The sequence below is a fragment of the Ambystoma mexicanum genome, chromosome 3p (assembly GCF_040938575.1).
Source record: "Ambystoma mexicanum isolate Mex_15411 chromosome 3p, UKY_AmexF1_1, whole genome shotgun sequence".
NCBI lineage: Eukaryota > Metazoa > Chordata > Amphibia > Caudata > Ambystomatidae > Ambystoma > Ambystoma mexicanum.
The window spans coordinates 618,032,850-618,044,918 of NC_090925.1; the positions used below are offsets into that span (position 1 = coordinate 618,032,850).

A 12,069-nucleotide genomic window follows, 5' to 3' on the forward strand; every position below is an offset into this window, starting at 1 on the left:
TTCACCGTTAGTTTATTATTTTTCATCAGTTTATATTGTGCAGCGGTGAAGTGTCCGGTTCGGTCCGTGAGGTCGGCTTTAATTCATAAATTCAAGGAAGACTTTCAATGTTTCACATTTTAGCTGGGGGCGGGCTGAGTCCACCCTCTGAAAAAAGGTGGGTGGACTCCGTCCACCCGCGTCTACCCTCGACTTTAGCCCTTTAAAAAAAACAGTTTGGGGCAAATCCCTGAGGTATAGCTATCTATATTTGAGAAGGAGGCACCCCTTTCCCCGTCAAATATTTAAATAACTACTGCACAAAATAACCACAAACCACAAAAATAGCCTCTATTGAACGCTTTGTGCCCAAGTTGTTTTGGACCTGGTCCATTGCGTCCAGTGGTTTGGGCTGTGCGCTTTGGCAAAAACTGACCTTGCTTGTCTCCATCTCTTATAGTTTAATGATAACACAGTAAAGGGCGTTTGACCTCTCATAGCATACTTCAGCATAAGCTCTTCTTTCTTACATTGGCACATGAGCTACTGAGCTAATCCTTTGTGCCCTAAACTGATGCAAACCATTCTGAGAAGTGCCCGGCGCTAGCTCAAGAAAGGCCATTCCCTTTCCTCTCCTGTGACACCGGCAGCAGCATGGGAGGGCAGCCAGCAAGCATTGGTGCTGACACAGCTGGAAACTTACACCTAGAAGACCACCCTTAGATGAGATTTTTTTTTTAAAATCAGTTTGATCCATTTTGGAACGAGCCAATGCACTTTGCGTGACTACTAGGCGTTCATTATTAATGAGTTTAATGTTCACAGTAGGCAGAACTTCATTGCCTTCCCTTCACTCAGACTGAAAGCATTGTAAACCTACAATCCACGTGGGCCCCTGCGGAGTGGGACCAGGCACCCCACAAACGGCCAGTTGTGGTAGACCATTTTAATTGGCGACTCTATAGTAGGTTGACCAGATTCAAAAAGTTTAAAAAACGGGGCAGGGCAACTAACATAAAAGTAGGACTAACTCTTGAAACTGGCTGTCAAGACACCACACTTCAGTAGCGGTTGGAGGAAAATGGTGTTTAAGTGTTACTGTTCAAATAAACATATTGTAATTAATTTACCACAATCCAACACTATCTTAAGTTGTAAAATGCAGCATTTCTTCTGTGCGAGACGGGCCTGCCAGCTATGAAGACCTACTACCAAAAACCACTGCAGTTTCCAATGGAAACCTAATCTTAACAACAGGGACAGAGCTCCCATTTCCGGGGCAGTCCCGGCAAAACCGGGGCATCCGTCGCCCTACTCTATAGACAGCCCTTAATTCCCCCACAAGAGAAGGAGTAAGGGAACACTTATTTATATCTATGAAAACTATGCACCCAAATTCTACTGTCATTTTAACTCTGGACCGCCATTAAGGCAAACGAACCCAGGCCACATATACACGCAGAATCCATACGGACACATGTAACTTCCGACATGCGCTCACATCCATGACCGTGTTTCCGCTCCTCGCCTTTCCACTATTTCAGTAACGTGAGCCTCCTCGCAGCCCATTTTACGCAGAAGCATGCGCAGTGAAGCCAATGTTATTGGCAGAAGTGCACTGTACAAGACCACTTACATATGAGTGTTCATACAGGACAGACGAAATGATGACTGTGCAGAAAACGCACTCAAACGCAAAAGAACAGTGAGCGTTTCTTTTTGCATTTCTTGGGTATAAAAGCGCTTTCTGTTTCAAAGCGACATTTAGAAAACCACAGCGTCTCGAGATTATCCAAATGCCAATAGTGCTCGGAATAATCCCAGTAACATTTCCTAGCAGAACAAACAAACAAGTGCGTTATTCATGCCTGTGATGGCTAGAGAACCGTTTTTTGGTAGTTTAACCCCGCAAGTGGTACTAGCTCCGCAGCTAAGCAGTTAACTGAAAAAACAGACATCCAGGAGAGACACTCAAGATAGTTACAAAAATGAAAGCGACTCAAATGACAAGCATGCTTTCCATCCTGCACAGGCGCTTATACTGACAGGTACACCGCTACTCAATACCCTTATACCAGAATTTAATAATTATCCCATCAACAGTGAGAAGAACATTGCGCGTACAGTGCGCGCATCCGAGAAGGCGCATGTCTCTTTAAAGGAGGCGTGGTCTGTTTGGCTTGACGTTGCTGTGGAGGCGGGCGTGTCGCTTCCCCGTGGGCGTGCCCTTGTGGGTGGTGGGCGTGGCCCCAGCTCTCTGGAGGCCCGCCCCCTCCCCGGAGAGGCAGCGAGCCCTGCTGCTCTGGGCAGCGGCGGCAGTAACAGCGCGAGCCCCGGAGGAGGCAGCGCAAACCAGGGGACAGCGGGGCCAGTGGGGACCTACAGCCGGGACAGCGGAGGCTGGGAGCCGGCGGCGGCAGCCCATGGACCCGAGCCATGGGCAACACGGCGCACAAGACCCTGCCAGGTGAGGCGCAGCCCGGGATGAGCGGTGGTGCGCGCGGATGCTGCGCTGCTCCAGTGCAACTCTTTGTGCCCGTAGCCACGCGTGGTGCCCGTAGTCTCTATGGGGCGGTGCGCATCATTGTTTGCGTTCCCTCGGGTGACTGGAGCCGCGTGGGGCTGTTGCCGCCGGGGCGTTATATGCCGAGGAGTGGATGTAATGCAAAGGAGTGTATTCGTTGCTCTCCCACAGACGCCCCCCTCGCGTGTGTTCCGTCCCTGCTCCTTGCATGTTTGCAGTTGGAGGGTGTGCGGAATCCCGTCTGCCGGGACAGACCGCGCGCTTGGGCTGCGCGGAGAGTGCGCTTTCTCCCCTAATAGGGCCTGCGTGTGGGCCACTGTCGCCTTGCCCCGAAAGATGTGCTGGCCTTGAGGCGCCGGGGGCACTTACCTGCTGTCTTTACATATTGGGAATTCCCCCCCCCCCCTGTTTTCACAGTCACTCATTGATCTGCTTGAAGAGTGTTTTTTTTTAAGTGGTGTGCTAAGTTGGGAGCTGGGTTTGTTGATTGGCACTATCCCACCGCCTCGGCTGCAGCTCACTGCATTCTTAGAAGCGTCAGGTGGGGGCCTGCCGTCTGTACATGTGTTTAGAATGATTAATGGGGTGCGGTGGCGGATCAGATACCGCCAGTGTAAAACAGGAAAAAAAGAAATCTGTCCGATGTATTTATGCGATCCTTTATTTCTGCACTAACTGGTATTCAGTTACTTGCTTCCGTGGCAGAAGCAGCGCGTGTAGATAGTATGCTGGGTGCATGCTTGGGATCGGTTGCACTATTGCCTGGAGGGTTTGGGGGGTTCTGTCAGTCTGGTATACATATGTTATTGCCCCTCCCTGGGACAGGGTCTACGCGTGGCATTGCTTTTGTTTTGCACTGTTGCAGAACATAGGGTGGCAGGTGTGTGGCTGGGATAGCATGACACATGCAATCTATATGAGTCACCTTTGACAGGACCCATGCGTGGACTGCTGCCCAGCCTTACTGCCCGTGTGCAAGATCTCACACATATCTCTGTGCAAGTGTGCAACTCACCTTTGACAGAACCCATCCGGCGTGGGCTGCTTCCCAGGCTTACTGCTCGTGTGCAAGATCTCACAGTTATCTCTGTGCAAGTGTGCAACTCACCTTTGACAGGACCCATGCGTGGGCTGCTGCCCAAGCTTACTGCTCGTGTGCAAGATCTCACACTTATCTATGTGCAAGTGTGCAACTCACCTTTGACAGAACCCATGTGTGAGGTGATTCCCAGGTCTACTGCTCGCACGCAAACTATGGCACTTATTGCTGTGAAAGTGTGCAACTGTGCGCACTTATCTCTGTGCAAGCGTGCAACTCCCTTTAGACAGGATCCATGTGTGAGCGCTTCCCAGGTGTACTGTACGTGTGCACGCGCTTGCACTTTTCTCAGCGCAAGTGTGCAATTCACCTTTGACCGGACCCATGTGTGAGTGCTTCCCGGGTCTGCTGGTCTCATGCAAGCGTTGTCACTTATCTCTGTGCAACTCACCTTTGACCAGACCCATGTGTGAGTGCTTCCCAGGTGCACTGTACGTGTGCACGCGCTTGCACTTCTCTCAGCGCAGGTGTGCAACTCACCTTGGACAGGTCCCATGTGTGAGTGCTTCCCGGGTCTGCTGGTCTCATGCAAGCGTTGTCACTTATCTCTGTGCAACTCACCTCAGACAGGTCCCATGTGTGAGTGCTTCCCAGGTGCACTGTAAGTGTGCACGCGCTTGCACTTTTCTCAGCGCAAGTGTGCAAATCACCTTTGACCGGACCCATGTATGAGTGCTTCCCATGTCTACTGGTCTCATGCAAGCGTTGTCGCTTATCTCTGTGCAGGTGTGCTCCTCACCTTGGACAGGTCCCATGTGTGAGTGCTTCCCATGTCTACTGGTCTCATGCAAGCGTTGTCGCTTATCTCTGTGCAGGTGTGCTCCTCACCTTGGACAGGTCCCATGTGTGAGTGCTTCCCAGGTGCACTGTACGTGTGCACGCGCTTGCACTTCTCTCAGCGCAGGTGTGCGTCTTGGAAAGGACCCATGCGTGAGCGCTTCCCAGGTCTACTGCTCGTGTGCAGGAGGTGGAGGTGCTCTCGCCTATCTGTAGTCTGCATGGGGTCCACTGCCCTCGGCCGGACCCACGCGGGTTTCCTCGGTTGGTCTCGTAGTTTCCTTTGTCTGCTTTTCAGATTTAAGTGTCAGGTTTGTGGGTTGTCGCTGCTATCGTAAATGTTCCGTGAACAGGGTGTGGGGGGATGTGGCTATTTGTGTTTAGGGGGCACTGGGGATCATAGCGACAGATCTTACCGAAAGAACCCTGTTTGTTCCTGCACTGTTTTGTGACGTTTGACAGATTAATAGGGATGGGGTTCGTCCCCTGGGAGTGGAAACCTTCACTCCAACGGGGAGTGGTGGGGGTGACTGCGAGTCCATGCTCGTGGTTATTAAGGGGAGCATGGCGGGGTGTGGGGGTTCGCGGTAGAGGGAAGCTGCTGGGCGATCGGGCCCATGTGCGAATATAGGGTCTCGAGGTTGCTTGCTGGTCAATAAAGCCCTTTGGGGTATGATTGGGGCTGAGGGCCATAGGAGTGAGAAGCCAGATGAGGCACTGACCAAGTCCTATTGGGTGGGGGGGCAAGGGGGGTTACGGCCTATGGAGACAGTGTAACGGGGGAGGTGGGTTTCTGTGGGGTGCTTTAGGAGCAGGCCCACCTGAAGATGTGTGGGGCCCATTTCAACATGATGGTTGTGTGGCACCCCTTGCTTAGCACAGAAAGCAGTCTGAGCCACCTGTGGAAGGGGGGGGTGCTCATTATAATGGAAATAAAGATAAGGTTAATAGCCACCAATTATCATGAGACAGTGGGCCACCGGGGAGTTGAAACACTAAAGGACCACTAAATAGCTATGAATCCTTCTTTGTAGCCAAGTGGCTGACGTGGAGGAACATTGTTGAAAGGCAAAGCGTAATAACACTTCTGTTTTCCCCAGTGGAAGTGATGGCCAGATGGGCTCCAGCAAATGCAGCTTGTAAGGCCCAGAACGTAATATATAAAGGAATACATGGGCGTGCTATTAGGCTGCAGACTGACAATATGGGGGCCGTTTCTGGAGAGGGGGAACTCTGAGGCTCCAGCCCCTGTTATTTAAAAGGCCCTGACACCGTACCTGTGCAGGCGCGCACCCGGGGTCTCCACGGTGGGCAGCGTGCCCGTCCCAGGAGCGCATGCATGGCACATTCTGAAATGATTGCTAGGTACCCATGCTTCAGAGCAGTGGGACTTCTATGTGTTCACATGGGTGCAGCGAGCGCACCTGTCGGCACGGCTTCCATGCTGCAGTCCGGTACTTCTCAAAGGAAGGAGGGTGGGGGGAGGAGGGGGGGGGCCTGGACCAGTGCTCCAGCAGTTAGCATTGTGAAGGATTGCCGTGTGTGAGCGTGCAGTCGCAAGTCATTCAGCAGCAAGTTATTGAGTCCCCGCCCACCGATCTGCTTCTCGATGCGGGGTGGAGGGGCGGAGGTGTTTATTTAGTGCTCTCTTGCCCGTGCCCTGTTTCCAAGCTCTGAAACTGTGGCAGTTTCTTTGTTGTCTCAGTCCCACGTTCTCAGAGGTGGAGGATGTCAACCCAAGGACACGAGTAGAGGCCGGCCAGCTACTTTTTAAGCGTGCTTGGGGAGAGGAGGGCCCAGCGGAGTCAGGAGGCCTGCGGTATCAGTCGTAGCAGTAGTTGTCTCCTGCGCCCTGCGCTTTTTGTACTTGACGACGCATATAGCGCACAGCACAAACGCTGTTGTTTCTTGGCGCATTATAAAGGGGCTTACGTGCGTGCCGGGGCCCTTCTTTACACGGCGACCCTTTGTTCGGCGGCGGCGCACGTAGGCCTGTGCATTCACAGGGACACGATTGGGTGATGCGACAGCTGGGCAGAGACCACGCCCCGAGAGGGCAGCGACAACAAAACGGAGGGGGCACGGCGACATCTGCTCGTGCAGCTGAGCCCCCTCCCCTCCCCTCTTACCCCGTCTGAGCATTGAAAGGGGTCCGCGAGCATGGAAACCCAAAAAAGGAAGTGGCGTTGTTCGTCCGCAAAGTCAGCTGTCCGGTCGCGCACAAAGGCAGGCCTCGCCTTGTCGGATGTGTTTTCAAGCTACTCGGGCCCTCGGCCTGCTTTACACCGTTATTTGTCGCAATCTTCGAGAATTGGTATGAGAATTGCCTTGTCTCCCAGTAAGTTGACAGGAAAAACACCTAACCGGCAAAAGAAGGGCCTGTCTTTAAATCACCACCGAAAACGCCAAAAGAGAACGCTTAGGACTCCGTTTGAAGGTATCCACTGAAGCCCAAACTCAGTGGGAAATTCAAGGGCACCCAGGAAATTACCTACCTCTAGACCAGTCCACGGGGCAGCATTGGGTGTTCTCAGGGGCATGGGCCCCAGTCAGGTTCTGGTGCACTGAGTCACTCTCGGGGGCCCAGGCACCAGCCAAGCTCTGGTGCACTGACACTCTCTCAGGGGTCTAGGCCCCAGCCAAGCTCTGCTACACTAGATGCTCTCTCAGGGGGCCTAGGCCACAGGCAAACTCTGGTGCACTAACGCCTTCTCAGGGGCCTAGGCCCCAGCCAAGCTCTGGTGCACTGACTGCTCTATCAGGGGCCTAGGCCCCAGCCAAGCTCTGGTGCACTGACTGCTCTCTCAGGGAACTAGGCCCCAGCCAAGCTCTGGTGCACTGACTGCTCTCTCAGGGCCCTAGGCCCCAGCCAAGCTCTGGTGCACCAACGCCTTCTCAGGGGCCTAGGCCCCAGCCAAGCTCTGGTGCACTGACTGCTCTCTCAGGGACCTAGGCCCCAGCCAAGCTCTCGTGCACTGAATGCTCTCTCAGGGGCCTAGGGCCCAGCCAGTTACTGGGCTGCACTGAACGCGTTCTCAGGGGCCTAGGCCCCAGCCAGACTCTGGTGCACTGAATGCTCTCTCAGGGGCCTAGGCACCAGCCAAGCTCTGCTACACTAGATTCTCTCTCGGAGGGGCCTAGGCCACAGGCAAGCTCTGGTGCATTGATGCTTTCTCAAGGGCCCAGGCCCCAGCCAAGCTCTTCTTCACTAGATGCTCTCTCAGGGGCCTAGGCCCCAGCCAAGCTCTGCTACACTAGATGCTCTCTCAGGGGGCCTAGGCCACAGGCAAGCTCTGGTGCACTAACGCTTTCTCAGGGGCCTAGGCCCCAGCCAAGCTCTGGTGCACTGAATGCTCTCTCAGGGACCTAGGCCCCAGCCAAGCTCTGGTGCACTGACTGCTCTCTCAGGGGCCTAGGCCCCAGCCAAGCTCTGGTGCACTGACACTCTCTCAGGGGCCTAAGCCCCAGCCAAGCTCTGGTGCACTGACTGCTCTCTCAGGGACCTAGGCCCCAGCCAAGCTCTGGTGCACTGACACTCTCTCAGGGGCCTAGGCCCCAGCCAAGCTCTGGTGCACTGAATTCTCTCTCAGGGGCCTAGGGCCCAGCCAGTTACTGGGCTGCACTGGTCTCTCAGGGGCCTAGGTACCAGCAAAGCTCTGTGGTGCACTGACACTTTCTCTGGCCCTATGCCCTACAAGGCTCTGGTGCACTGATGCTGTCTGAGACTTGTTTATGGTGCTGAGACTTAAGGGCCTGATTCATGAATTTTTTTGCACGGTTCAAAGTGACTTTGCATTCCTTAAAAGTGACTTTGCACTGCAAGAATACACTTTGCACAGTTCCATGAATCAAGGTTTGTGTCGGCAGTGTAAAGTCACTTTTCAGCAGTGCAAAGTCACTATGAACCGTGCAATAAACTCCATGAATCAGTCCCTAAGCTGGACCTTAGGGACCTGCATCGGGACGTTGTAGAGGGGATATTTGGTAAAGAGTTCTCTCGCTGCCGAAGCGTTCCCATCCAGGTGATGCGTTATGAGTTGGGATTGCTTTGTCTCTCCATTTTGGTAACATGGACATCCTTGGTTTTTCTGGGCAAGTGTTTATTGGCTCCATCTGATTCTATACTGCCGCTCCTAAAGGGAATGCTATCTGCTGCGCTTGATCACGTCTTGACTCGGTGGGAAGGAGAGTGTTTGAAACGAATGTCTTTGGCTGATGGCCCTCTGGATAGGTTGCTGGAGAACCCTGATCAGGGCAAGGAGACACGTTGACTGTATGATTATCGCGAGACAAAAGCCCAGTGCAGGCTATATAAGGCTTTTGAACATTTTAAAAGTCAGGCAAAGGCTTTTAATACTCGGCCAAGGTACTTGGGTGAGTTCCTTAGCCCTTTTCATTGTTATGTGTTGCTTAGAGTGCGCCTAAAGTACTGCCAAGGGGTGCGGGGGAGGAGACAGGAGTGGGCTAACGAGGAAAGTTGTCGATTCTGTAAGGTTGTCTCTGAGGCCGAAACTCTGAGACATTTGGTGATGTCTTTCTTGCCCCTGACTGGATTTTAAAAGAGCATTTTACTTTTACTTTTTTAGTTAGTATAGGAAGTTGTGTGGCCTGTTTTGTTTAGTGGTTAGCGTGTTACTCTAACTTGGGTCACTGTTAGGTCTCTTCAGTATATGGGCCTCACAGGTTAGACACATTTTTATATTCCAATTTAAGATCATTGGCTCCCATCTTCTTTTATTTTTTTATTTTAAAATTGTATTTTAGGATTTTTGGATATTAGGTGTATAGTGGGAAAATGTGCTCTGTGATAGCAACATTATGTTGCATTTTAAATACATTTCTAATTATGGATTTTAAATGTCGTTGCACTTTATTGTAGAATGTTTCAACCATGTACAATTAATAATAAGAAGAAGAATAATAAGGTTGGTGACTAACATAATTAGCATTAAGGTCCACATCATCAAACTTACAGAATCAAACATTGGAGGCAGCCATGTCACGTGACAACAGGTGAAGTGCAGCTCTCTGCAATTGGTGCAGTATGGGACTGAACTAGAAGGTGGTGTTCAGGTGCTGTAGCCCGATTGGCTGCTTGGAGGGTCTCTACCTGCCAGTGAGGGCAGGGATAGGGAGGGGGGCACTGCTCTTACCTCTTGAAAGAGATCACAACTCATTGTGCTCCATTGTTGGCTCACATTGCCACTTCTACCCTTGGGTTGAGGTGCGGGAGGGACGAAGAGGTGATTTCTGAAATTACTAGTTTCATATCAGTTTCCTGTATCAGTTGGCGCCCAGCGGGGACTTGGCGACTTTATTAGTCATTTAGGCAACAGAGTCTAGCTGAGCTCCCACAACATCCCAATTCAGCTGCCTACAAAAAGGGGCAGGCCAAAAGCCTCCTTGAAATTCCTCTGTCTCTCAAGTGGGTTGGGCAAGACTTACCTATTCCAGATGTGCAGAGTGAGCCCCAAATCACACTGCATGCAAATTAAAAAAATTAATGACGGATGTCATGTCAACCAGGCGCCTTGCTTTACCAAGTGTTTGTAAAGAAGACTTGATTCTTTTACGGTTAGGCAGTCACTGCCCGCGCATGCATGTAATGCATATCCCGAATGTGTGTGTTCCTCTAAGCCAGTGGCACACAACATGCGGCCCATGGACCGAATGCTGCCCTTTTAGGACATTGTTTAGGGCCCTCCCAGTCGCATGAGATCCATGATGTAGTGTTGTCTGGCCTAAAGTCAGTCAGTGTCTAAGTCTGTCATGACAGATGCTTGAAGCCTCTGTGATCCAGTTCTTGTCTTTGCGTCTTGATAACTGGAGTTTTACTTATATTTTGTTAGTGGAAAATAAATCAAAAGTGCACCTTTATAGCCCATTTTTTAAACTCCGATTCACGCACCAATGCCCCTACCACCCGCTCATTCACATGGATAGTTTGGCACACTGCATGGGGCTTGCGTGGTATTTTCAGCCTTCCAGTTAAACAAGTTGTGCACTTCTGTCCTGAGCCGCTTCTGCCACTCCACACAGTAGTGTGTTGGTGTAGCTTTTCTCGTGAGATTTTTTCCATTGCTTTTCACATCGTGTGTAGTAAGACACCTAAATGATGCTATTTGCCCGATGGCAACCACCACACCCACGACTGCCTTCCCTTGGGTTTGCGCCACAAGGCTCTAGGTACTGGGGTGCTGCCTCTGTGTCAGCACTGGGGACGCACTGCTGCCCTGGTTGCCCAGCTACTCATCCTGAATACACATGTCATCTGTGTGTTCATTATTAATCTGTTGCTCAGCTAATCATCCTGAATAGAAATGTCGCCTGTGTGTTGGATATCAATCTGTTGCTCAGCTACTCATCCTGAATACACATGTCGCCTCTGTGTTGGATATCAATCTGTTGCTCAGCTAATCATCCTGAATACACATGTTGCCTGTGTGTTGGATATCAATCTGTTGCTCAGCTACTCATCCTGAATACACATGTCGCCTGTGTGTTGCATATTAATCTGTTGCTCAGCTACTCATCCTGAATAGAAATGTCGCCTGTGTGTTGGATATCAATCTGTTGCTCAGCTAATCATCCTGAATACACATGTCGCCTGTGTGTTGGATATCAATCTGTTGCCCAGCTACTCATCCTGAATAGAAATGTCGCCTCTGTGTTGGATTTTAATCTGTTGCTCAGCTAATCATACTGAATACACATGTCGCCTGTGTGTTGCATATTAATCTGTTGCTAAGCTAATATCCTGAATAGAAATGTCATCTGTGTGTTGGATATTAATCTGTTGCTCAGCTAATCATCCTGCATAGAAATGTCACCTGTGTTGCATATTAATCTGTTGCTCAGCTAATCATCCTGAATAGAAATGTCGCCTGTGTGTTGGATATCAATCTGTTGTTCAGCTAATCATCCTGAATAGAAATGTCGCCTGTGTGTTGGATATTAATCTGTTGCTCAGCTAATCATCCTGAATAGAAATGTCGCCTGTGTGTTGGATATTAATCTGTTGCTCAGTTTATCATACTGAATAGAAATGTCACCTGTGTTGCATATTAATCTGTTGCTCAGCTAATCATCCTGAATAGAAATGTCGCCTGTGTGTTGGATATTAATCTGTTGCTCAGCTAATCATCCTGAATAGAAATGTCGCCTGTGTGTTGGATATCAATCTGTTGTTCAGCTAATCATCCTGAATAGAAATGTCGCCTGTGTGTTGGATATTAATCTGTTGCTCAGCTAATCATCCTGAATAGAAATGTCGCCTGTGTGTTGGATATCAATCTGTTGTTCAGCTAATCATCCTGAATACACATGTCGCCTGTGTGTTGGATATTAATCTGTTGCTCAGATAATCATCCTGAATAGAAATGTCGCCTGTGTGTTGGATATTACTCTGTTGTTCAGCTAATCATCCTGAATACACATGTCGCCTGTGTGTTGGATATTAATCTGTTGCTCAGCTAATCATCCTGAATAGAAATGTCGCCTGTGTGTTGGATATCAATCTGTTGTTCAGCTAATCATCCTGAATACACATGTCGCCTATGTGTTGGATATTAATCTGTTGCTCAGCTAATCATCCTGAATAGAAATGTCGCCTGTGTGTTGGATATTACTCTGTTGTTCAGCTAATCATCCTGAATACACATGTCGCCTGTGTGTTGGATATTAATCTGTT

At 50.4% G+C, this 12,069-nt stretch overlaps 1 protein-coding gene across 1 annotated transcript in view; it reads left to right on the plus strand.

Moving 5' to 3' along the window:
* The first annotated feature begins 2,251 nt into the window (after positions 1 to 2,251).
* The window catches only part of NEURL1B (neuralized E3 ubiquitin protein ligase 1B), a 129,589-nt gene continuing 119,771 nt past the window's right edge, over positions 2,252 to 12,069 (plus strand). Inside the window, exon 1 of the mRNA XM_069651377.1 lies at positions 2,252 to 2,446. Coding sequence (XP_069507478.1) covers positions 2,416 to 2,446 — 31 coding nt within the window. The 5' untranslated portion in view covers positions 2,252 to 2,415. The remainder of the gene's footprint in view (positions 2,447 to 12,069) is intronic.